The 27,376-nt window shown below is 45.1% G+C and overlaps 1 protein-coding gene across 9 annotated transcripts in view; it reads left to right on the top strand.

Moving 5' to 3' along the window:
- The window catches only part of IQSEC1 (IQ motif and Sec7 domain ArfGEF 1), a 302,794-nt gene that overhangs the window by 120,266 nt on the left and 155,152 nt on the right, over positions 1–27,376 (top strand). For 5 of the 9 annotated variants that reach the window (XM_063164350.1, XM_063164352.1, XM_063164351.1 and 2 more), the window contains exon 3: positions 16,202–16,288. The exons of 2 other annotated variants lie outside the window; for them this stretch is intronic. In XM_063164350.1, the coding sequence (XP_063020420.1) occupies positions 16,202–16,288 (87 nt within the window). Of the gene's footprint in view, positions 1–6,075; positions 6,552–16,201; positions 16,289–27,376 lie in introns of those variants that run through there. 2 more of the 9 variants (XM_063164355.1, XM_063164361.1) reach the window with 2 other exon arrangements.

Raw genomic sequence — 27,376 nt, 5'->3', positions numbered from 1 at the left:
GTGAAGGTTTAACATTTTACCTTAAAATGTACCAATTTCTTAATTGAGAGTTCAGGTTTCCTTAAAGAGGTGATCCTTTCTCCAGAGTGACATGTTTGAGGAGCTTGGATGACCAGAACAGGGCAAAACTGCACAAACCAGAGGTGCCAAAAGGGGAATTGAGGGCTGTCACATAAAATCTTAACAGAGAAATTTTTAAGGTGATCAATTTAATACAAAGCATTTTATCACTTTCAGTGGAAGTTTGTTTTAGGACTGACTGAAAGCTGCAAAATTATTTGAATTTGGGTGGGAAAGACTTTTACTTTTCAAAGGCTTCCTTTTAAAAGCAGTTGTTCTGCATGGTGGGAGGAAGTATAAATACTTGTTTAAAGCCTTGTTTTAGCAGAGTTCTTAAAAGGAAGTTGTTACTTGGGGCTCAGGTTGTTTAGCAGGAAACAAATGGTGTTTTAATAGTAATGTCAGGGTAGAAGTTGAAAAAGGATTTATTGTCAGTGATAACACAGAGATTTTTCCGCAACTCTGACTGCTGCCAGCATTGTTTAATACTTGCAAGGGATTTTTTTGTGTGTGTGATGAGAGACAGTAAAATTCATTCAGCAGCCACTGAAATGATGCTTAGCTGAGACCTCATTTTGGTCAAGGAGTAGGTTTAATAACCACTTCTAACTATACTAAGGGTAAATGGAAAGCATGTAAGATATAAGATACAATAGAGAAATGCATTTAGCATCTATATAAAGCTCAGAACATACAGGGACAAAATTATTGCAGAGGAAATTCAACACAAGCAAATGTGAATCAACTCATCAGTAACAACCAAGCTGAAAATTAGAAGCAGCTTCCAGTGAAAGCTTTGGGGCATCTTGCTAGAATAAACAGTAGGGAAAAAATAATTCAGAGGCTTCAAACAGAACTACAAACGCTCATGAGAAACATTTCAAAATGTGATTGAAAATGAAAATACTGAAAATGAAAATACTGTGCTCTGGCCTGAGACGTTCCTGGCAGTTCTACAGCTGTTTATTTTGCTTTGAGCTTCAATATTTTAGCAGTGCAGCAATGGCCAGGGAATGTTCCATGGGGGCACACATGGCTGCAGGGAAGGGAGCACAGGGCTGGGTCCTTCCCATCACATTCCTGCCATCAGCAGCTCTGCTGCAGCCCTTGGGCTTCTCTCCCTTACTCCGAGACACATTTTGTGCATTAGAGTACAAGTGCCCAGAGGAATGAGCAGTGTGTAATTACATAACTGGGGCTCAGGGGGCTGGAAGCAGCCGTGGTGAGGAGTGCTCTGGATCCTGTGGCAGCCTTGTTGCTCAGGAGCTGCATGGAGCTCCACAGGCCCAGGATTTCAGGCCTGGAGCCATGGAATGGTTTGGGCTGGAGTGTCGCAGACATCGTTTATGAAAAGTCCTTTCCTTAGAATTTTTCCTCCTGAGAAGCTGAGAGAGGCCTCAGGAACAGAATGTAAACATTGATTATCTGCTGCTGTGGAATGCAACAGGTGCATCTGGGATTGGCTCATGTGGTTGTTTCTAATTAATGGCCAATCACACTCAGCTGGCTCGGACAGAGAGCCGAGCCACAAACCTTTGTTATCATTCCTTCCTATTCTACTCTTAGCCAGCCTTCTGATGAAATCCTTTCTTCTATTCTTTTAGTATAGTTTTAATGTAATATATATCATAAAATAATAAATCAGCCTTCTGAAACATGGAGTCAGATCCTCATCTCTTCCCTCATCCAAGAACCCCTGTGAACACCCTCACACTGGAGGGGACATTAAATCCCATCCAGTCCCACCCCTTGCCAGGCAGGGACACCTTTCAGCAGCCCAGCTTGCTCCAACACACAGCTCAGCCTCAGGTGGAGAGTGAATGAGGGAGAGTTTTTAGGTTGTAATGGAAGTTTTTCTGTAAAAATGGTCTCAGCTCCCAGGTTTCTCTGTGAATCCCATGGTGCTGAGCTTTGTGTGTGTGTGACACATGAGGGGAACGTTCATGGAGCCACTTCTGCTTCTGAACAAAATAACAACCTCTGGGGCTGTGTCAGGAGCAGGCAGGGTGAGGTTTTATTTGGGGTTTAGTGGGGAGGAGCTGAGCACCCATCCTGTGTTTGAGTAGAGGGTCTGAGATCTCCTGAGCAGGGACAGGGCTGTGTCTTTATCCCCGGTGGCCTCACCCAGAATTCCAACCACAAACTGCCTTTGGTTTTCTAGAATCAATCAATAGCCAAGCCTCCCAATCCAGCATGTTCATAATAAACAGGAAAACCCAAAAACTGGTAACAAATGGCTTTGCTTTTGAGTCTGTCTCAAAACCTTGAAGATAAATTCAGGCCCTCATTTGAAACACACGATGTTTGACTTTGCTCAGGTGATTGTTTATTCCTCACAGCCATGGACAGAAGAGGAATCTCAGCAGAGAAAACTGGGTTTTGGGGACAGCCAGTTCTGTGGCTGTGCAGGTCGCTGATGCTGGCAGGGATCAGTGTTCAGAGCACTCAGAACCACTGGGCATTTATTGGGACAGCCTGGCTGTGCTGGGCCCTGTGGAGCTCTTCCCAGGCTCTGCAGTGGGATCAGAGCCCTTGTCTTTAGTGCTTGTGGCTTGTACAGTGGTTGGGATAATGACTTGGGCATTTTATGTCCAGTTCCTTTCACACAGTGACATCAAGTGACTGTACCAGAGTCTTGCTGAGCTGGCTTTGTAGTGCTGGGGAGGACTCGGCCCCAGTGTCCCCAGTTCTGCCCTACTTACTGCATTTTTTGATAAAGAAAAGCCTTTTTTAAAGTTAAAAGCTAAGGCTAAACAGCCTGTGCAGTTACTAACTCCTGACTTTGTAGTATTCAATCAATTGTGGAACATTTGAGTTCATTCTGCTAAGACGCAGCCGTGGGCAGGCTTTATCCCACACTTACTCATCAGCCCAGCTCCCATTGTTCCAGGGGAGAGCCGAGGGAGACTGAGCTTGGCTAAACCAGTGTTTAACAGAAATCATGCAAATGACTCTGTTATCTTGAATAGAACTGTGGAGTTTAGGTGAGTTTAGAGCCAGATAGTTTTTTCTTCAGTTATTTTATCCAGACACATCAAACCAAAGCCAAGAACTGAACTGAAAGCTTGTCCCAAACACAAGCAACAATGCCATGCACTGAAAAGCTTCCTGTTACCCTGTCCTCCTTGAACTGGATTGATTATCACCCAGGGAGCCCCTTTCTGTATACCTGGGTAAGTCATTCCTCACTTTTCATTTGACCTGTGCGCTGTCAGATGTCTGCAGAAACTGGAATTAACAGCAGAAGAATGCACCAAGCTGCCAGGCCTGTTTATTCTCTTCCTCATATGCTGCTGGTGATTGAGGTACTTGACCTTGCAGTGCTTGGAAAGCTGTTTTATGGGATTCTTTATGGAATGGTGTTGTTTCCTTAGCAGGCATTCACCATTTATGTGATGTATTGGTGGCTGTGATGTCCAAGTTCAGGACACACAAGCACCTTTTAAAATTGTGCTTTTCCAGCGCTCTGTGTTTGGTATCTGCTAAAAATGAAGCAGTATTTGAATCATTATAAAGCTTCCTTGGAAGGCAAGACGCCTTTAGGCTGTGCAGCAGAAAAAAGCCACTCATCTAAATCTGTATTTCTCTGAATTCCCTTAATTTGTGCAAAAGATAATTCAACTTTGAAAGCTGACAGGTACCTGTGATCATGTCAGTGCCTCCCAGGGTCTCATATCTATGTTCAAGGTATGGCTGCTGCAATCCAGGCCTCCAGTGTGGCGTGGGGACACTGTGCTCTGGAGCCTGACCTGTTCCATGAGCCCGTGGGGCTGGAGTTACAGGATCAAACTCCCGGGGAAGGATTTGGGAACTGCACCAACAGAGATATTTGGGGATGGGCACACCAGGCTGGATTCTATTGTAAATCAAAGGTGACTCTGAATGAAGGGAGAGAATGATGAGGAGGACTCCATGGATATCAGAATAATTTATTATACTATATTATATACATTTCATCTAAACTGAATCTGCCCAGCACTCTACTCTGCTCACACTGCCCAGAATCTCGTGGCTGTCACCAGCCCACAGTCCCACACACACACCTGGCCCTGACAGGCCAAGGAGACAAAACACCATCACTGTGGGTAAACAATCTCCATATTGCATTCCACTTTGGCACAAACGCAGGCACAGCAAGTGATAAGAATTGTGTTTTCCCTTTCTCTGAGGTTCAGAGAATGTGAATCTCAGAAATCCTTGGGAAGAATTGTGCCTTGCTTTTCTCTGTGAAGAGAAATGTGGTGATAGGATTCCCTGGAGCTCGCTCTGCTGGGTGGGGCAGCACCACATCAAGTGGGTATTTATGGAGTTTTCTTAGGAGAAATCCTGCTGGAGCACCTTTTGGTGCTGGATCCAAGCCCTACATGCCACTTATGTGGGAGAATGAGGAATTTTGGGGCCTTTGCTTCCCCTCTGGTTTCTTAGTGCATTCCATTGCACCAGCACATGCTGATGTGACTTGAGGCTGCTCTGAGAATTCTACAAATTATCATCAAATTTACTTTTGTAAACCAAAGTGCACCTCTGCTAGGCAGAACCATGGAATCAGGGAGTGGTTTGGGTTGGAAGAGACCTCAAAAATCACCATGTTCCACCCATGCCATGGCAGGGACACCTCCCACTGTCCCAGGCTGCTCCAAGCCCTGTCCAGCCTGGCCTTGGGCACCGCCAGGGATCCAGGGGCAGCCACAGCTGCTCTGGGCACCCTGTGCCAGGGCCTGCCCACCCTCACAGGGAGGAATTCCTAATTTCCAATATCCCATCTATCCCTTCTGTCTGTCACTTCGAAGCCATTCCCCCATGTCCTATTGCTCCAGGCCCTTTAAAACAGTTCATCTTCCTTGCTGGCTCCTTCAGGTACAGTGAGGCTGCAGTTAGGTCACCCTAATTCATTTGCAGATTGGTTTGGACCAAAGATCTCCCGCCTCCCCGATTTTTTTTATTTTTGTTTTTAAAGTTTTGCAGCATCTTTGGCAGTTCCTGCTCCCCTGGAGCCCTGGGAGCTGTGTGGGTGCATCAGGAGGATTTGGCCGCCCCCTGTCCCTCTGGAAATGGGACAAGTGGCCATGGAGCTGATCATGGCAAATGAGCTGCCCTCATCAGTGTGTTCTGGTGCATATTTAAGTTAATAATGTGAGCAGATGGTCATTGCACTGATTCATGAGGGAAGGGAGGGAGCTTTGCTTGGGAACCTCACGGCTGAGCGCTGAGCATCGGGGCTGGGCAGGAGGAGGGCAGGAGCAAAGCTGAACAAAGCTCACTTTTGTACTCTCTGGGGTCTCTTGCTTTGGGTTTTAGTTTGGTTTTCTCTTTTACAAGTACCACCGAATAAAATCAAGCAGAGGTGACTCATCAGGCCTGCAGAAATGATAATTTCCCTGGAGGGGAGGTTTGTAGAGCACAAGCAGGATGGTGCTGAAGTGTTTGCACCTCTGGTGGTGCTAAAAAGGGGGAGATGGGGAGGCTGTCGCCTGTAGAGTTATGAAACTTCTCACTCTGCTGTTGCTATTAAAGATGACAGCTCTTCTGCAGGGAAAAGGTAACACTGGAGTAATAATTCTTGAGTAATTTTTTTTTTTTGCAAAGAGCAACTTTGTGTAAATCTCTTCCCATTTAGTAGGATTTAACTAGATTTTCAAGCCAGAAGCTAATAGTATAAAATATTCAGCTGCTCTCCTCATTAGCTAAACTGGGAAGTTCACAAATCCCCAACCTGCAGCAGCTCTCAGGAACAGCTTGATTTGCTTCTTAATTCTGCAATTTTCACAGGAGAAATGCTGTATACAGAGGAATATCCTCTTGAGCAAGAGCTTAATCTCATGTTTAGGTTGCTGTTTCTCCTGGTTGCTGATTAGCTTTGCTGTCTTATCAGTTTATGTCATAGTATGTGACTATAAATTGACTTTGCAGTGAGGAGGGAATACGTTCGTCTTCACAGATGCTGCTGTTTCCATGGAGATAAAAGGACCAATGGCCTTTTCTTGGTTTGGACTGTACTACAGTGAGCAGGCAGAGATGGTGCATTCGAAAATGCAACATTTGGTGCTTTGATATTTCCGTCTAAATAGCAAATGAGAAAGCATATTGTTCCTCCTTGGTGATGAAGTTGAATAATAAATACAGCTTTGGGACTTTTCCTGCAAGCAGAAAGCGAGCCCACCAGGAATGTGAGGACAGCGTGGCTGGTTTGTGCTTGCTAAACCTCCTCTCTGGGAAAAACCTTTTGGCTTTGCAAAATATAACCCTGTAGAGCCTTTGGGTTTATCTGATGCAGTGTTTGATGCTGGTTACATCACCAGCTTACTTATCCGTGATGTTCCACCGTGGCTGAGCCTCAATGAGCGTGCAAAAGCTGTGAATGTGATTTTTTTTTTTTTTTTTACTTTATTCTTGTTCCTTGAGAAAGAGCTTTTCTACCTCAGATTGCGTGAAAGAAAATATAAATTCCAAGGCCACCCCCCTTCCAGGATGGCTTGCAGAAGGTGTTATTTGTGAGTACCTTTTCCTTCTTCATCTGTTGTCACCCCTCTGATTTCTGTGTTGAGGATTCCAGAAGTGGGAGTAGTGATCAGTTTATTGTTGGGTAGGTTTCTTTCCACGAACCATTTTTAGGGTGTTACCTTTTCTGGTAGATAAATGCTCTGTATATTAAATGTGTTTAGATGATGATGATGATGATTGTGCATGTGGGTATTTAAAAATACAGTGTCATAAAGTGAGTAGTCTGTGTTTAGCAGGGGGAAAAAATGAGGAAACTCTTCACTTTGCATCCAAGCAGCAATGCAGGGTGCTAGGAATTCTGTCTGTGATGAGTCAAGGATCTCTCTTCCATTTTGTTGGAATGCTTTGTCATATTAAAGTGCAATCTGTCTTTTCAGAGCAGAAATAAAATGCAAACAGCAGAATGTGCAGTGCAGCCCTGAGCAGTGTCAGACCGAGGAGGCAGAGTTCCCTGTGGTTTTGCTGTTACCTTTATGCTGATAAAAACATAAAGATGAAACATTCATTGATTATCATTCCCTGGAGCAGTTTCTGGAGGGTTGAGGGCAGACACAGGAGCTGATTCTGCTGTGGGCTGAGGAGCCCCTGTGGGAGCTGAGCCTGAGGCTTGGGGCTCAGGACTCAGCCAGTCTGGAGCATGGATGGATGGGGCACACAGGTGGTTTGCTCCAAAAAGGGACCAAACCAGGCAGGAATTGATGGGACACACAGGGTTTGCTCCAAAAAGGGACCAAACCAGGCAGGAATTGATGGGACACACAGGGTTTGCTCCAAAATGGGCACAAACAGGCAGGGATGGATGGGACACACAGGGTTTGCTCCAAAATGGGCACAAACCAGGCAGGAATTGATGGGACATACAGGGTTTGCTCCAAAATGGGCACAAAGAGGAATTGATGGAACACACAGGGTTTGCTCCAAAATGGGCACAAACAGGCAGGAATTGATGGAACACACAGGGTTTGCTCCAAAATGGGCACAAACAGGCAGGAATTGATGGAACACACAGGGTTTGCTCCAAAATGGGCCCAAACAGGCAGGAATGGGCCCTTGGATTTGTCCTCACTCCCAGTCCAGGGGCTTGGAGATGCTGTACCTCTGTTTGCAGTTCTGAGCCCTGGTTAACCATCCATCCCTTTAGGGTTAAATCTGGGGGTTCCAGAGGGTCCTGCATGAAACACATGTAATTGTCATCCCCAGCCTTTTCCAGTTATTTTAGCAGTGCCTCTGAGCAGCCTGATTTGAGTAAATCTGCTCCATGTTCAGCAGCACCATCCACACGCAGGCAGAGTAAATAAAACCATTCAAAACCAGACTCCTCCAATAGAATAACAAAAGAATATTAGTATATGTCTTAGAGTTTCCTTCAGCTTTTTGTGTTGTGCTGAAGGGGTGAATGGTAAAGTTGAAATGTTTTAAAATCAAAATAAATGCGGAGCATTTTGTAGGAAGTTGAAATAAGTAAACTTGGAGAACAGGCTGCAGCCTTGCAGGTATGCATGGATCAGCCTGAAACGTCCTGCTGTGTGTGTGTCCATGGGAGAACAGCTCTGGTTGTGTTGGACTCCATTTTAATTTGGGTCCTGGGATTTGGGGATTCTGTAACTCTCAGCAGGGAATGGATTTCACAGAGTGCTCATCATGTAAGGGGGGTAAGGGATATTCAATCCCTGTGTGTTGCTGTATTTAACAATGAGTTTGCAGTCTTATTTACAGACCCATCTTGTGCAGGATTTTCCTGTTTTGCTGCTTACACCTTTGGTATCTTGTACCCACCTCAGCACGTTGCTGTACAAAACAAGATGTGGGTTCTGCCTCCTACTATAATTCTGTGTTTTAACTCCTGTGTAAGAGAGCTGATGCTGATGGTTGGAAAGGGGAAAATGTAAGCTGGGAATTTTTTAAAGAACTTACTCTTAAGAACACGTGTATACAGAAAATCTTCATGTTCTTTAAAAATGATGGGTTCTCAATACTGAAAATGTTTGTTAAACTGTTATACACCAGTCCTTCAATGCTGAGTAAGTTTTCAGATGCAACCTTACATATAACAACTCTGTCAGTGTTCTTGTGATATGTATATATCTACATGCCAAAGATCTTTGCCATTGAAAGTATCTTTTTAAAGATAAAAATATCTTTTTCATCTTTAAGTGTTGAAAGCCTGGTTGTTGCTGTTCTAAGAAAAGCTGAACAAGAGTGTCACACTACTTGGATTAGTGAAAGCAGTTTTTTCAGCTGCTGCACTGAATAGAACATATGTCACTGGAGCATTGTTTTAAGTAACAGGATTTGCCTTGCTGTAAATCTCTCCTGCTGTATCTGGGTAATTTCATTCTTTGTACTTTGTTATTTTGCCTCTTTCATCAGCTGCAAATCCAATATGTATAACTGGCACTGCTCAGCTTTGGGTTTGCTGTGTTATTGCTCTGTGAAATTATAGATGTGCCTGTGTTCTGTGATGGGAGTTGTAGTTTCTTGAGGATTTCTGGGGCCTGATTTAATGATGTGGGACATACAGAAAAGAAGTGGTGAATATATCCACACTCTCATTTAATCTAAAAGATATTTTCCTTCTCTCATGTCTCTTTGCTCTTAATTTCTGGGTTTGGACTGTGTGGGGTTTTTCCTACAAATTTTGACATCTCCCAATGGGAACAACTGACACAAGTGCATCTTATGAGTCCTGTGAATTATTCTACATTACCCTGTGCCATAGATGGGGTTCTAGTTAAGACTTAAAAGGATTTTTTTCTAATTACAAGCATCTACATATTAATAGTCTTAATTAAATTCACCCTAGTTCCAGCTAACCCAGGACTGGAGCAAACTGTGCAGGGATGCAGAAGGATCCCTCCTGCCTGTTTGTGTAGGCTGGTACTGCATTTTCATGAAACCTAAAAAAGTTTATAATAATTATTTCTAATTCTCTGTAATGCTAATAAGTGTTGTGTTCTAGGATGGGACAAAATAATGGCTGTTCCTTGTTTAGTATGCTGGGCCTGTGGTGCTTCCATTCTCCCAGGAGATGATAATTATTTACAGGCCCTTTGATGGAGGAGAGGTCAGTGAGAGTGTGCCTGATGATTCCATTGAAAAATCCAGCTGTGGGCACTTGAGCTGGGAATGCACAAAGGGAAGCATTATTCCCAACAAGAACTCCCAGTCTGCAGTTCTGCTGTGCCGGGTACAAATCCTGCTATTAAATCATTCTGGTGACAACCAGATTTGATGAATTCTGGAACAAAATTTAGTGGTCTGTACTCTGGACTGTGTGTGCTGCTCGTTTGGAACTGCAGCTTTTGTTGAGCATCCTTGTAGCTGGTGAAAACATCTTTCATTCCTGTGAAGAGGAAATGAATTCTGGAATGCTGTTAGCCAGGTTCTGGCTATTGCATGGAGGGGAGGCAGCACTGGGAGGAGGGAGATGCCAGCAGAGCAGCTTTGCAGCATATGGCTGTGCTGCTTGTGATGTGTGGGTGAGGTTTTTGGCTCCCAAACTCCTGCAGAGTAATGACACTGGTGTTCACCTGCCAGCAGCTGTCCTGCTGCCTCCCTGGGGTTTGGTGTCCAAGGAGCTGTGCCCAAAGAGCCATCCTGGGCTCCTTGAGAGCAAAGCAAAGATTTGCTCCAGGAGCAATCCCTGGGCACGTTCCCACTGTGCCCAGGCAATGGAGGGAGGAGTTGTGCTCCTCCTGCAGTGTGTGCTGGTCTCTGCTGTGAACTGGAAGGGTTTTGTGGATGCAACCATAAAAGCAATGGCAGTATTTAATGTTGTGGGGCTGCCATCCAAAAGAGTGCATGCCAGGAAATTAATTAATAATAACAACACTGGGAAAAAACCATAATATTGTCTGTGTGCCACCACAGCTTCTCTGTGAAGGGCTTGGCTGCAGAGTGCTGGACATGCAGTGGGGTGAAATGAATAGCAAAGAAGAGAAGGTTTCACAGTGCTGCTTCCAAAACCAAAATCATACTGCCCTGCGTATTTTGGGCAAGGAACAGTTGGAATTTGTCCTTGGAAATGGGAATGTGTCATGTCCTTAATCACCTTGAAGTGGCCACAGCCACAGCTGCAGTCAAACCTGGGCTGGGACAGTGGGAGCTGCCCTGGAAAGCTTCCTGCTGCTTTCTCTGCTTTCCAAAAGCTGTCCTGTGGCCTGGGACAGGATTTTCATTCTGGAAGCCCTTCTGGCAGGTTAATAAACTTGTTAATAGCAAGCATTTAGCTGGAGTTGATGTGGGTCTGTATTGTTATGACTTTTACTGTTCATCACCTCTTTGGGTATCCTTTGATTATATTTCAAATGTTGCTCCTCATGAAAGTAATGGTTGGATTTATTAAACAAAAACAGGACAGACTTTATTAGCTTCTATCTACAGCATTTTCTAATCTCAGCTGTTGCCATAACTCTGGATCAACTTGAGAAAGAAAATTTCAACTTGTAAAATAATGTTACTCTTCAACAGGATAAAACCCTGGGAAATGCAAATATTCTTTTTAATAGATCCAATCAAACCAACCGTTCTTGGCTCCCTCAGCTGATGTGGAGGGAATGGGCTGAAGCAGGGGATGGATTTGTCTATCCCTCCTGCTGTTCCCAAGCTGATTTCAGAAGGATGGGTGCACACAGCCATCCAGGACAGCAGCCCCTGTTGGGGTTGTTTTTTCCAAATTCTCATTGCAATGTGAACTTTATGGGAAAATGTGCCAGAAGAAAGGGAAGAATCCTGGCAGATGGAGGGGAACAGCTTGTTGTTGCAGACCAGAGGAGGAATGGTGAATGGAGTCAGGGCAGCAGCAGAGGGCAGGAGGTGCTGAGCAGCTCCTCTCATCAGCCACATCATTAACTGCAGACAGGCTCCTCCAGCTGTGCTCCTGCTCCCGTTCCCCTCAGTCTCAGGGTTTGGAACCTCTTGCAAGAAGAGGCTCTCAGACAGTGATGGTTTAATAATTCTGCTGAGAATTCCACAGCAGCAGAACGAGCAGGGCTGGGTGGATGTCCTGTGCCACCACGGTGTCCTGGGCAGGGACAAGCTGCCCCCAGGCTCCCAAACCTGCCAGGAGCATCTGCTGCCCCTGAGCACATTGTGAGAGCACAGGATAACCTGTTAGAGAAAAAGCAATTCCAGGTTAATGGCCTCGTGCTCTGCTCTGCCAGGTTGTTTAAAAACCAATACTGAGAAAATTGTCTGCTGAGTTTGGGAGGCTTGTGGGGGATTGCAAGAGAAAATGAAAGAAAAAATAAAAATAGTTCTGGCTTTATGTGATGACCAGTAGTTGATTTCTTTTTATTTGTACATCTGAGCAAGGCTCTAAAACCAGAAGATTAAAAAGAATTGTCATTTCTGTTTGCTGCTGGACAGGAGAGTGCTGTTAAAGTGAGTGGGTTCTGATGGCAAACATGATGGGGTTTACAGAGGGTGGGAGGCACAGCCTGGGGGCTGTGGGCTCTGTTAGGAGCTGGGCTCCTCCTGCTCTGTGGGGGAATGAGATGTCCAAGGTTTGGGTCCGGTTTGGCTCTGGTTTTACTCTGCTCTGCCAAGATCCTCGTGCAGGGGTTCACAGGGGTTGATGTCACAAGGGGAGAGCTGGAAGGAGCTTGGCCTGGGAATGGGAAATGGCCAAACTTCCACATGCAGCAATGGGCCAGAAACTGGAATTACCAGCAGCAGCCTTTGTCAGCTGTCATTTGTCTTGTCCTGGTGCTGAAGTACCCGTGCTCTCTTTGTAATCCTAAATCATCCTTTGAAGAACAGCAGCCACAGATGTGGAAACTAATCTTCACAGGGCTGAGAATCTGCGAGACTGTGAACAGGAGCAGTGATTAATTCTCCTCCAAATGATTGAAATGGATTTCTTCTGATGTCTTTAGGTGTTAAAAATTAGCAAATGAATTCTAGCTTGAATGCAAACTTGTGTTGAAGGCTGATTGCAACATATAGCTGTGAAGTTTAAAAAATAATTAAACCTCCAGCCAAACCAAACAAACAAACAAAGGGATTGGAATTGTAAACATTCTGTGGTATATTACAGAGGGGTAGATGACTGCAAGTGCTGTTTTGCAGGTGACTGAAGGCACAAAATGCCACATGTCAGTCTTAAATTGCAGTGGCAGATTTACCCCATTGCTTTGGGTAGAATGAGCATTAGTCAGGGGCTGTAAAGCCTGAGCCTCATCACTGTCAGGCTGCCATGAGTCACTGAGATCTGGAGGAGCCCAGACAGAGTTGAGCTATTCTGAATTTCAAACTTCAGAGCAGAGCCCAGACCTTGTGTTTTCCTCTGCCTATGGTGGGCCCAGGATGCTGTCTGGGATCCATCCTGCTGTGTGGGACAGCAGGGACCTGGTGGCCCTCAGTGCCAGCCTCAGCTGAGCCCTGTCCCCTGTGTCACCTCCTCACCTGTGGCAGGGCAGGGACATCCTTGGGCAGCTCCAGCTGCTCCCAGGACGGGAATGCTGCGTTCCTGCTGCTCCTGGGAACTCCTGAGCCCAGGGCTGTGCCACAGTGAGCACAAACCACAGCCAGAGCATGGGGAGAGCTTCACTTTGTGACAATTCACTCGTGGGGAAATTTGGAAGGAATTTGAGATGAGTCCTCTGAATTGTATTTGATGATGTGGTTTATTTTTCTTATCTTCTATGCAGGCAGGAGCTCACATTGTTACAGCACAGTTCAGAAGGTCACAAAACCCTTAGTGACAAGACCTTTTAAGGAATTATTGATTAATAAAACACCACTAACAAAGATATTTATGTTTTTTAACCCAGTCCTTAAATATTTCACCTTACAGACCCATACTACAATATAAACTTTCTTAACCAATCATGTTATGACAGGCAACCCTACAGTACTGCATTCTAAGCTCCTTATTTACCTCTGTAACAACTTTGTTTTTCCTATATCCTAAACTCTAAAACTCTAAACTTTCCTTTACTTGACATATCTCTACTTCAAACTATAAATCCACATTCTCACTTCTAGCATCTAAGTTTAAAAACCTTTTCCAAGCTCTCAAATCAAATCCTGTGTTTAATTCTAAACTTTAGTTCACAGACCCAAAATTGTATGAGTTCCTTACATTTCAGATTCTGTGGTATTTTTGGGGTCCCTGGAGAGAGGAGGAAAGATGAATATGACTCTGTGTTCTTAGAAGGCTGATATGATATGATATGATAATATTATATTATATTACATTATATATATTATATTATATTATATTATATTATATTATATTATATTATATTATATTATATTATATTATATTATATTATATTATATTATATTATATTATATTATATTATATTATATTATATTATATTATATTATATCATAATATATCATAATATATCATAATATATCATATTATATCATATTATATTATATTATATTACATTACATTACATTATATTACATTACATTATATTATGCTATACTTAACTATACTAAAGAATAGAGAAAGGATACAGACAGAAGGCTTAACAAAATAATAATGAAAACTTGTGACTCCTTCCAGAGTCCCAACACAGCTGATGGTGATTGGCCATTAAGTAAAAACAATTCACATGAAACCAATCAAACAAGCACCTGTTGGATAAACAATCTCCAGACCACATTCCAAAGCAGCAAACACAGGAGAAGCAAATGAGATAATATTGTTTCCTTTTTCTCTGAGGCTTCTCAGCTTCCCAGGAGAAGAATCCTGGGCAAGGAGGATTTTTCAGAAAATGTGATGGTGACAAGATTCCACCACCTTCTTTATTGTCCAGGTTCTTTTGGAACCCAGGAATATTAGAGCAAGACATATTCAGGGAGCCTTGAGGGCAGAATGATTTTGGAAGAGCCAGGAGCAAGCTCTGTTCAAAAAGCTTTATTGAGCAGAGCTGAATCCAGAGAGATTCTTTCATATTCTTTCATATTTCACTGGTTAATTCTCTGAAGAAAGAGACTTCTGTGTAGAAAAAGAACAGCGGTGGGAATGGAATCTGGAGCACTCTCCTACTGATTTCCTGCATTTCCTTCTTTTGCTTTTGCTGGAAGAACCAGGTATGGCCAGGAGGAGCAGGTTCCTCATGAGAACAGTTCCCTGCCCAGGGTGAGACTTTTGCCCTTCTGCCCCAGGACTGAGGGGAGCAGCTCGTGTGGAGCACTGTGTGCTTTTCCTGACAGAAAATCAGCTTTGGCTGCTCTGATGGAGCCCATCAACGCTTTCAGTGTTGTTCTCCATCTTTGGTTTGAGGTTTTTTTGTGTTCCCAAGGGGTTTGAAGGTGCCCCCATGGGTACCTGAGCCCTGTGAGGTGTCAGATCCCACACTGGGGTGTGTGTGGGCTGAGCCACATCTCCAAAAGCTCAAGCACTTCACAGGAGTTACCGCCTTTGGACAGAAATCCAGCTGATCCTGGCCATGCAGTTGCTGACACAGTGTTGGCAGCAGGAATCACAACGGGCTGACCTTGCCTTTTTTCCTAAGGATTAGTAACTTACTCCTTCCTGAACAAAGCCTGACTTCTTTTTGCTTAACTGCTCTCTTTGATCTTGTAAGAAAGTGACCTCACAGGATTCACTTTAAGCCTCAGGGATGCAGAAGAATCAAAATCAATCTTCTGAGACTTCTGTCAAAACACAAGAGAAAGATGGGGGTTAAAAAGTGCATTTGTGTACACAAGCACACACACACCCCCTCTGTTAACTGTCAGGCTGCATGCTCACAAGTTAAAGGAGGATTTTCAATTTAACAGCTCCCTCGTCCACTCAAAGAGCTAGGAGATATTGATTATTTTTTTATGATTTCCTAGAAGAATGCTGTGTCCTGAGAAATTTGATTAGGTGGATTTATTGTGGAAGACTTGCTGTGCTGAGCCTTGTTTAATGTTTCCTGGCACAAACACCAGGAACGCAGGGACGTGTGCTGTGTGCTGCTTAAAGATTTCCCAAGCTTTCCTTCAGAGGGGGAAACCTCTTGTCTGGTTTTGTTCAGTGAAACAACACCAATCTAATGATCTGGGCTGCAGAATATCTTTGTGCTGTGAAGGATTTTTTGTTTTCTTTCTGTGCTTTGAACAAATGAACAAATTTGAACAATTAAACTGCTATTGCACAGGTCTGAATATTGCTTAAAACACGGGTGAAACTTGGGTTCTTTCACATTGTTTTGCCGTATGTTTTTCATTGCTGGGCTTGAAGAAAGCTTTGTGTCCATGTCCATTGCACTGTCCCTCCTCATGCAGAGCACTGTGCATCCATAATTCCATGGCCAGAGAACAGCCTGACTGGTGCAGAGTAAGGTGCAGCCTAAAGCTTCATTTCCACAGGGATTTCAACCCTCAGAGTTTCAGCTTTGCCTCCCTCCCACCTGGCAAGGCAAACCCCAGGCCTTCAATTGGCATTTGATCTTAATCCTGCAGCAAACCTGTGACTGACTCCTCACTGCAGCAGCTCCTCCCCATCATTGTGGTGTGTGCATTTAACCCTGGCACCGTTCCCCGTGTCCCCTGGCATCCAGATCTCACAGCTGTGCCTGAAATTGCAGCCCCCGTTCTCCTGAGTTTCCAGTTCTCCTGTCAGCACCTGCCTTCCCCTCAAGAGCCCCTTTCTCAACACTGCTGGTTTGACTTTGTGTTTCTCCTTGTGTCGTAGGTCTTTAAATACTCTGCACCAGTTTTGCTGTCCAGCTCCATTGTACCATTCCCAGCTAGCTGTCCCTGCCACACACTCAGAGTACAGGTAAGAGTAGACATGCTCCACCCTCTGCTGCTCTTTGAGGGACATCTGGTGCTGCCACTTGGCATGAGACAAGCAATAGTTGCTTAAGTTTTAAAAGGAAAAAAAAATTTGGAAACAAATATCCAATATTTTTGAGGTCTTGTAGGGTAGCTGTGGATAGGCCCATCACTGCAGTGAGTCCTTCTCTCAGGCACTCTGGAATTACTCTGTAAAGTGAGTGCCATGTGCTTTGAGGGCACATCCCCCCTTTACCTTGCAAAGGCAGGGAGAAGGGAGGTGCAGGCTGAGCTCCCACGTGAAATACACTGAAATATTTATATAATTTATGGAGGATATTGATGTTTTCCTTAGCAACTCTTTTTTTTCACCCCTGCCAGTAGGTGAGGAATTCATCCATGTGCTTAACCCTCTGAAGGTTAAAGGCATGGACCTGCCCAGGGCTCAGCACTGCCTTGGATTTGAGTGAAATAAAGGGATTTAAAACACATCCAGGCCCTGAATACATCAAAAAGACACATTTTCCAGCTCATATTGCTTCTTTTAACATAGATGCCTTTACTATCTATGTGTTCTCTTTGATCCAATGCAGAGAGCAGCAATTACATCCCATAGTACAGTTTATTGTCAATGCCAGTGTTTATTGTAACATCTTAGAGAAGCATCCTAGGGCAGCTAATCTCAGCCATTGGAAATGTGAAAACTGTTAAAAAACTGTGCATGCCATGGAAAATATTGTCTGGAATTTTTACTTCTGCTATTAGCAATCGACTTAGTGATAATTGCCAGCTCATGAATAATATTTATATCAAAATATTGGAAGCCTGGTGCTGAAAAATCAAAATCACTTTGCACGGGTAATAAGGAAAGAGAAAAGCAAACAATGAATCCTAAATCTGTAAATGCATAAACATATTTCTGGTTTGAATATTTCATCCCCTAGTTACCTCTATCCATGCATGCTTGGATTCACCCTGTTGGTTTGTGTTGCAGCATCTGTTTGTGTGTTTGGGTTTTTTTCTCCCATCAGAGCCCTTCATTTATTTGGTGGTAGTGAGTCCATAGTTGAGTTGTAAGACAGCTCAAATTCCTTTGGTGAGGAGCAGGGCCTGAAAACTCTTAGATTCCCTGCTTGCTTTTTAGTGAGGCTTTTAGTTTTCCTGTGTCCTTAGTTGATAGTGCTTTAATTTTAAGGATCTTCCTGTTGGGATGTTGATGGGAAAACCAGCTGTTCCTTGAATGTCTCAGTGTCTTGCTCCACACAGGGTGTTATTTTTATCAGTGATATTTCTTGTGGAATTAAAGCCTAGAGCAGCTTAACTTTGTGCTTGAAAATTCTGAATTTCTTCAGGGGTTTTTTTTGTGCAGTGAGGACAGGAGTTCCCTGCTCTGGGGGTGCAGAGCCTGAGCAGTTTCAGAGTGCTGTGGGACCTCCAGCTGATGGCTCAGGGCTGGGGGTGTGGAAGGAGCTCATCCCTGGCCCTGTTTCAAGGAAATATCAAGGAAATTTGGGCTCAGGGGGGACCTTGTGGCTCTGCAGAGCTCCTGCCAGGAGGGGACATGCAGGGGAAATGGGGCTCTGCTCCAGGGAACAGGGATGGGAGGAGAGGGAGCAGCCCCAGGCTGGGCCAGGGCAGGCTCTGGGTGGAAACCAGGGCAAATTCTTCACTCAGAGATTTCCAGCCCTGGCACAGGAGCCCCGAGCAGCTGTGGGTGCCTGGCAGTGTGCAAGGCCAGGTGGGCAGGGCTGGGAGGGACAGTGGAAGGTGTCCCTGCCATGGCTTTCAGTCCTTCCAACCCAGACCAGCCTGGGGCTCTGTGAACAGGGGGAATATGGAAAAGCTGCAGCCAGCCTCTCCCAGGGACAGGAGGCAACCAAACCAAACTGCAGCAAGGAAAATTCAATTAGAGACAAGGTAGGGGGAGAGGGAATCTCACCGTGATCTTGGCCAAACGCTGGGGCAGAGGCCAGCAGAGGGTGTGGGGTCTCTGTCCCCAGCCATGCTCAGGTCAGGGGACAGCCCTGGCTGCACCTGCTCTGAGCAGGGACTGCACTGTGCACACCTCCACCACATCATCCTGCACCCCACAGCACTCTGCTCTTGGCAAGCATTAAAAGAGCTGCAAACCACAATATTTTAGTCTATGCGATTTAATTCCAAATGACGCTGCAATGTTTATGCTGTCCCTGCTCACAGATGTGCTGCTGTGCTGGAGCCAGGCTGTTACCATCATCCTCGTGGCAGGAATTGGTTTGGTTTGCCCATAATTTCAATTTCTGAAGTTGTTATATCCAAAGTGCTATCACCACAACTGTGATCTCTGAGTCAAGTGCAAATGATGCACCTGGTTTTGTGCAGGACCTGTCCATGGGGATCCCTTTGCTGTGAATGAAAATGAGCTGCTAGAGCTCTAACAGGATTGGGCTTTGCATTTCTTCATACACATGGTGGCATTAAATTTAGCTTTTAGTCTTCCCATTTATCAGTTTATAAATAGAAATCATTAGAAACAAAACTAACAGACGTGGATGCTTTGGTCTGGCTGCAGTTTTGAGGCTTTATTTAGAAAATACACTGAGGGATTAATTTTGTAGCCCAGAATTAAAAATTAAATTTGTTCTGAAAGAAGCAATTAATGAATGCACTACAGTGAAATCTGGAGCATCTCTGATTTGCTGTTAGCTAATTGCTGGATGTTTTATTCACTCCAGCAGTTTTATTTCTGGTCGAGACGATCTTTGGCATCTGTTTTGAATGGTTAATAGGGAAATAATGCATTTTTAATAACTGCGGCTATTGCAGTAATCCCTCACTCATTTTACAATGCTCAAAAGAGACAGAAATAACACAAGTTATCTTGCATTCTCCTATTACAGGGGAAGTCTTGGGAAGCCTGAGCTTGTTGTGTCCTTCCAGCTAGATGCTTGTCTGGGTTCCAGTTAGCCCATATGCCTCCTCTGCTTGCTCTTTTTGGGTTATTTCTGTTTGGGAATTAAAAAATAGACCAGCAATGTCTGTAGCTTGGCTTCTCTGACTCCCTTCCCCTTCCTGCCTCCCGAGTAGAGCTTTGAAAACAGCAGCCTCTGGTTGGAAGCTGCAGGTTCCAGGAGCTGCCCTGGGTCTGTCAGAGGTCATTGGAATGCAGATGTGACAGTGCTCACAGGGGTCTCAGCACGAGGGAAGAGACAAGGATCTCACTCCATGTTTCAGAAGGCTGATTTATTATTTTATGATATATAATATGATATTAAAACTATACTAAAGGAATAGAAGCAAGGATTTCATCACAGGGCTGGCTTAGAAAAAGAAAGAATGATAACAAAGGTTTGTGGCTCGGCTCTCTGTCCAAGCCAGCTGACTGTGATTGGCCATTAATTACAAACATCCAACATGGGCCAATCCCAGATGCACCTGTTGCATTCCACAGCAGCAGATAATTATTTACATTTTGTTCCTGAGGCCTCCCAGCTTCTCAGGAGGAAAAATCCTAAGGAAAGGATTTTCCATAAAAGATGTCTGCGACAATGAGATTTTATATCTGGTGTGAAGAGCAAAGTAAAGGGAGTGTGGAACACCCAGAAAATAGAAATCCAGGTAGTCCTGTACTTCAGCTGCTGAGGCTCTGGTTTGATGCAGGTGCATCAGCATCTCAGAGGCCTCACAGCTGGAGCTGGCAAAGCCCAGAGCTGAAATGGATCTGCAGGAGGGGGATTTCATCAGCTCTGTGTCCTGCCTGAGGAAGTTGGTTCCCAGCATTTTCTAAACAGGCTTTCTATGGCTTTGAACTGACAGAGAGTAGGTTTAGAACAGATATGGGCAGGAAATTCCTCCCTGTGAGGGTGGGCAGAGCAGCTGTGGCTGCCCCTGGATCCCTGGCGGTGCCCAAGGCCAGGCTGGACACTGGGGCTGGGAGCAGCCTGGGACAGTGGGAGGTGTCCCTGCCATGGCACGGGTGGCACTGGAGGGACTTTGAGGTCTCTTCCCACCCAAACCAGTCTGCAATTTTGTGACACATCTTTAGACACACTTCAGTCAGACCCTCAGCCCGTCTGTGCAGGAGCCTCACACACAGAAAATTCCATGTACAGAAGTGCCCCTGCTGGGGATATGCAGCCCTGTTCCTGTCTGCTTCCCTGTGTGGGTATGGAACAGGCTGATGTGTGCAAACTGCAACTGTGGACACATTTGCTTACCACTGATGTCTGAGCATCTTTCCATCTGATGTGTTTTTTCATAACTGTAACTTCCTCGCTCTGATTTGCATCAAATGTTGGCTGTCACTCATTCCTGTCTCCATCCACCCTACCTTCCATCCTTCTAATCTCAAATTAGATGCCCTTATCATGTCCAAAGACCATTTTTTAAATCGTGAAGCTAGAGATTTTTCTTTTCTTTTCTTTTTTTTTCCCCAGTGAGACCTGTGAAAACAAAATGATAATGCAAAGGATGTTATAGTACCAAAGAAATCCCATCATTTTCTTGCAGTCTCTGCCTGCTTAATGTTTAATCAGCACCTCTGGGAGGTAAAACCATCATTCTGAAAATACTGTACTTGTGTGAAATTTTAATGTGGAATCTTTGTTTCACCAGGTAATGTTGGCTTACATGCAACAAACCACAGTGTGGACGATGATAGAAGGATTGGTTGTGCTATTTCTTTGTGTCTGAGCCCCTGGGAGGCTTTGGAGCTGTTTTGCCACCATAACTGGTTAACACAGAGGCTCCCCTGCAACAGTGCTGAGCTTTCAGATGCTTCCATCATGGATTGGAGTGGTTTGGTTTTCCTTAGCTCTTCCCAAGAGCTCAGTGGGAATTTTTGCACTCTAGATCAGCCAGGGAAAACTGAGAAATAGCTTCCACCCCTACAACAAAAAACATCTCTTTATAGATAAATGTACTTTGCAACTCTCAGTTTATTTTTTCCCACTGCTGGGCACTGTTGTCTTCCCTGGGACACAAAGCAAATATTTCTTGTGTCCTCCCTGCAAACACCTCCAGAGACATCCCCCAGCATGCAGCAGAGCCCCTGGCCCTGTGGCAGCTGCCAGTCAGTGCTTAGTCCCAGGTAAGGACATCTCTGAAAGAGCTGCACTTCAGAATTCTTTCTAGCACTGATATGGCATCTCATACATAATTGCATATATAATATGCATTAACATTTTCTACCAAAAAAATGTTGAATAGGAATCTAATTTCTAGCTGTATACCTCAGCATGTTTAAGCTCTCTCTAGAATATGCAGAGATATAAAAGCTTGGTGGTGTTTTAATTTTCAAACTGAGCAAAGCAGTGAGAGCAGCACAGCCCAGACCAGCAGCACGTGGCCCAGAGAGGCAGGATGCAGATGGACAGAGCAAACCAGATCCAAACTGTGGCCAAATCCTGCCCCAAGTCAGTGTGAGGTTCAGCTGATTACATAAGGCATCTGTGCTCACACCCTATGGCAAGGGAAAGCTGGCATAATTAGAGTAATACTTGTAATTTTCCACTTGATGCCTACGTGATGCAGGGAGTGCAAATGGTGGATTGTGCTCCTGAGCACAGTTGGGAGAACTGGCAGAACAGCCTGAAATTTGGTTTGGGATTTTCTTGTTTTCCTCCCTTCATTGTGTTCCTTTCCATCCTCCTCCTTTAGCCTGTTCTTTACTTGAAAGGCAGTGGCCCCTCGTGGTTGTGTCACTGGTTCAGACGTGGCTGGAGCCTCCTGCTAGGCCAGCATCTCCTTCCCTGCCATAAAGCACTTCCAGCATTACAGATGTGGGTATTCCAAAGCGCTCCTGCCTCGTGGTGGCACCATTCATGATGCTGGCAACTCCTCCTGGAGACAGAGCTCTTCCTGCCCCTGGGAGGGAGGGAGGGAAGGGTGGAGAGCAGACCTGGTCATCACCAGGGTTTCTGTGTGAGCCTCCCTCACTGGGGGGATGCATCTGTTCTGCATTTCCAGCAGAACGTGGGCAGTGGAAATACCTGTGGGGAGTTCTGAGCGTGTTAAAAATGAAGGGGTTGTGGCCACATTGGGCTGGGTATGTAAGTGACAGCCTAATGTCATTTTTCTAATGGGAAAAACAGAAGTGGCCCTTCCAAGGCAGTGTTTTTTCTCAGAGTTTAAGTCATCAGCGTTGGCCTTGGCTCCTTGGGTTGTTCTTCCCTCTGTGGAGAGTCCTGTCTCTGAGATGGAAATGGGTTAACTGGGTGGTGCTTACAAACAGCTCACAGTGTTTGTGGATGTGAAAACAAAATCAAACCGATTTCAAGCTGAATTTTCCTAATGCTGCTCCCTGTGATTCTCTTCCTCTGTCTCTTTTCTTTCTTGCCCCCTCCTTGGCAGGGAAGATAGTGTCCTGCACCAGTTCTGCTGCCCACCCTCGGGCTCTAGCAGCCCCTCCTCGAGATGACAGCGCAGCTGGGCTCTGCTGCAGCCCCTGCTCCTGTGCCCAGCTCCTCTCCTCCCTCTCTGTGGGCATGGACTGGCACTGCCCTGGGACCCCGTGCTGCCAGTCTGACATTGCCTCCTCTCCAGCTCCCCACAGCTCTCTCCTCCTGCCCAGAGCTGAGGACACACGCCAGCTGTGGACAGATCCCTCCAGTGCACACTTGATTTTGAGCTCAAATAAACGGTACCATAAGCCCTGAGGTGTAGTGTGAGTTTTGTTGCTGTGTGGTGTGGAGGGCACAGCCCAAGGGGATTTTTTTCTCTGCCAGATGTGGGGTGGGAGGGCAGCTGTTGTGAGGGCTCTGTTGGGCTGGTTTATGTGATGGTGCTCACAGGAGTTCTTGGATTGGGGAAGAGATGAGGATCTGACTCCATGTTTCAGAAGGCTGATTTATTATTTTATTATATATATTACATTAAAACTATACTAAAAGAATAGAAGAAAAGGTTTCATCAGAAGGCTGGCTAAGAATAGAATAGCAAAGAATGATAACAAAGGTTTGTGGCTCAAACTCTCTGTCCGAGCCAGCTGACTGTGATTGGCCATTAATTAGAAACAACCACATGAGACCAATCACAGATGCACCTGTTGCATTCCACAGCAGCAGATAATCAATGTTTACATTTTGTTCCTGAGGCCTCTCAGCTCCTCAGGAGGAAAAATCCTAAGGAAAGGAGTTTTCATAAAAGTTGTCTGCGACAGGTTTAAGTTTGTTTCAAGGTGGGGCAAACACCAGCATGGGATGTTTTATGGATGTTGCTGCTGGAGAGGAGCCCTTCTTCCTTTCCTTGCTGCTGGTTCTGAGCAGCCAGCACATTTCTGTGGTGGCACCACATCTCTCTCCATGCCAGCTTCCACCCTAAGCTGCTTTGAGCTCTGTCTTCTCCTTTCCCTGGCCTCTGTGCAAGGCTTGGATCAACCAGAGGTCACTGCTCACGTGCTTCTGTTGCCTCATCAATGAAAATGTTTCTCTCCAAGCTGTGGTTCAGTTGTCACTGAAGGAATGAACTTGCAGCTGCACAGCCCCATGGCTGCAGCTGGAGAAATGAGATTGTGCCCATGGGTGTGCAAGTCCCCACTGCTCACAAGGCTCTTGGTTGATTGCGCCTTTCCAGACACATCCTGTGGCTCTGAAATAACCAGAGAACTTCTGCTGGTTGGGTTTTCCAACTTAACCAGTGCAAGCAGATGCAGCAGGGAACAGAATTTCTCTGCAGTGGCATTTACTACCCTGAAAATAGTGGGAAAGAAGGACTGGGAGAGGGGGAAAAAGTTCTTCAATCTGTTGTTGCTGTCATGAGGTAAAATATTGCTCCCCACAGTCTGGGGCTGGTTTAAGGCAGAGGTGGCTTGGTGCAGGGGGAAAAGCAGGAATTTATTTGTGCTTGTGTGTGGCTTTGAGGATGGGATAAAAGGAGAATCACCAGGATCAAGGAGGGAAGAACTGTGAAGGCAGCTTGAGGCTCCCTGTCATCTTTACAATGTGCTTTTTCTCCCTAAAGGAATCTCCAAAAAACCAGAATCCAGGTTATTTGCTCTTCTGTGAGGTTGGATCCAGTGTGTCTGTCCTTGCTGTGAAATGTTCCCTTGTGCTTCCCTTGTGACTGTGCAGGGTCCAGGCCTGGGCAGGGATTTACTGGCACAGGAATAATCTGCCTTCATGATTTTGCGAGTTTTTCTGCATCATTTCTGCTCACTGCTCACACTCTGTGGGTGCTGCTGTTCTTTGGTATTGAATGTTCTCAGTTTCACATTTCTTAATTGCTTTTTGTTACAATATAGAGGAAGAATACTCATTTCCACTGTAAAATGTCAAAATAATGTATGCAAAAAATAGTGTAGTGGCTGACTGCAGTTCATTATATCCCTGGAATATATATCTGGAATTATATTCCCTGGAATATATTCTTCTGATGTTTACTGGGCAGGGCAAAACACTGAAATGTTTGAACACAGCTCAGCATTTGGGTCTTTGACTCTGTAATTAAGAGTTTCTCAGAGTTGCTTCACAAAGATAGAAACAGTAGGAATTTCTGATATTTTGACTTGCTTATCTCCCTCCCAGATGTAAACGGTGATTACCACTCTCTCCTCAGTGAGCTGAACTCTGGATCACTGTAATTATTCCCTTGCAGAGGGGAGGGTTTGTCCAATCTTTCAATGAGTACCTTTTATCTATTTGTGCAAAGGAAAGCAAAGAAGCAAGGCTGATTTAACCCTGCAAATTCAACCCCCAGCCTGCAGGGCCAGCGTTGATTACGCTGGAAGTGGCTGCAGTTAATGATGAGGCTCAGGAGAAAATGAAGGCAAAGCCTGCCCAGCATTATTGGCTGTCACAGGACACTGGCATGGGGTGTTTCTATCCAGTAGTTTTCCAATTAAGGGAAAATAGGCTCATTAGGGGTTGCTGGGATTTGGAACAGTTTGAGTTTGGAGCTGTAGTGCCGCTGAATTGTGGCATCTTCTCTTCAGGAGCACACAGAGAGCTGCCCTTCCCTGCTGCAGTGGAAGCCAGAAATGCAGGAGTAAACATTTCCCTCCTTGAATAAATCATGGCTGGCTGAATAAAACATGCTGAGCATCCCTGGGTTTAGCAGCAGAGGCTGGTAAGGGCTCTCTCAGCTAACCAGAGATGGAAGTAGATGACCTAAAATGCTGCATGCTATTATAAAACAGGGAAAGGTACCAGCAGAAAAATTTTCCTTCCGTGGTGAATTTGCACTGTTTTTGTGAAGAATGAGGACTGTCTTACTGTACATTTTGGGATGGGAAACAAAGTAGAAATGGCATTTTTCTTATTTTTTTTTCTTATTTTCTCCTTCTATAAACTCAGAGGGCTTCAAGAAAGCTGCTGCTTTGAGGGAGTTCAGATGGGGAATTTCTCCTTTGTCACCTTGAGGCACTGGCACTGTTTAGGATGAGGCTGGTTTGGTTTCCTTCTGCAGTGTGGAGTTCTCCTGTGCAAACATATTCAGCTCTTACATAGATTTTGCCTGAAATAGGTGGGTGAAACTCCAGCTTTGCACAGCAACCACTGCCTTGCTGTTATTCTCTGTGCTTGTATTATTTTCTCTCCTTTAACAGCTGTGGGAAGTCCCTGGCACAGCTCAGAGCAGTGTGTGGACACTCTGGGCTGGAGCAGGGGATGGATTTTTGTGCACCACTAGATGGAGCAAAAAAAAAAAAAAAAAAAAAAAACAACCCAAACCAAACCAGTTCAACTGAGATGAATTAAGATATTCATCCCTCAAAGTAGATTTTAACTAGCTGAAGGGAAATGCTGTGTAATGTAGGAGAAGGAATTATCCCCTGGAAAATGCAGCAGGGTGTTGATCTCAGCACGGCTGCGGTCAAGGTTTCAGATGCTCCCTTAGTCAAGCCAGCAGCTGTGCCATGGAGCAGAGATTGCCACCATCCCAGCAGCTCAGGAACCGTGGGGAGCTGGAATTATAAAGGAATTTATGGCCAAGGCAGCTCCTTCCTTGAGCAGTGCCCAGGGATGGCAGTGAGTGGGGTGGGATGGTCAGGGATGGGATGAAGCAGCTCTGGGACAGCACCTGAGGTCACTGGTGAGGGGTGGGCACTTGGAATTCCCTGCTTGGAAAGGCTGAGCCCCTCTGGGACCCCCTGAGCCACAGTTTTGCAAGAAGAAAAGGAACATTTGCATTCTGGAATACTCAGTTCCCAGATGTCCCATTTGACGTGCAGCACCAATTCCTTTTTCACCTGGAATGGAGTGGGGAGTCCTCAGAAAATCCGACCCCAAAACCCACAAATCCCAACATCTGTGGGAGCCCTCGCTGCCTTTGTGTTGTGCCAGGATTGCGTGCGGGTGCTGCTGGAATTTTTTTTTTATTATTTTTTATTTTCAATAATTGACAATTTCCTGGCGTGGGGGCTAGAGGGAGCTCCAATGCAGCCTTCCCGAAGCTTTCCCGGTAAATCTCTCCTGCCTGGCTTGGTCCGAGGAGCTGCACAGGAGGGAGGAGGCCAGCTCGATGTCCTTCTGCACCCTGTGAACACTGGAAATGGGATATCTATGGATATCTATGGATATCTATGGATATATATGCCAGGATGCCCTACAGTCAATGTCATTTATATGTTTTATAGCTGTTACCATAAATGTCTATAAATTTTATAATTATTATGCTAAACAGGCTGTTTGGTTGTGTCCCCACCTGTCTGGAGTGCAATGCAGGATGTGTTCCAGGGAAGGTTTGTGTTTAAAGCAGAGGAGAAGCCACAGGAGCTGTTTCACATCCTGTTGGAAGCGAAGGGAGACGACCCATCCTTGTTGACCAACATCGACTCCAAATTTATTGATCCAAAGGCAGGTTTTTATAACCGTGTTAATTAAGATCATATTGCAAAACACGAGCTCACAATAGGCTACCAAGCAAACATTAACCCCTCCCTTTGTTTTCAATACCTGTGGTTTGTTTATTGAAACCAAGCTTTTTGTTCTCACCCTGATATGAAGGGTTCTCAACCTCCATGTCTGTTCCCGAGGACAGAATGTTTGCCTGTTATGAGAAGACAGTCTGAGAATCCTGCTGTTTATAAAATGTGCCTGAGAACCTAGCCATCCACAGAAACGGGCTTGAGGACTGCTGCTTCACAGCTGCCTTTTACTTTTCCATCAGCTGTATATTT

Source organism: Melospiza melodia, chromosome 10 (genome assembly GCF_035770615.1).
Source record: "Melospiza melodia melodia isolate bMelMel2 chromosome 10, bMelMel2.pri, whole genome shotgun sequence".
NCBI classification, from domain to species: Eukaryota; Metazoa; Chordata; class Aves; order Passeriformes; family Passerellidae; genus Melospiza; species Melospiza melodia.
Note: the sequence above shows the minus strand (reverse complement) of the source record. Positions and strands in the feature narration are given on the sequence as shown.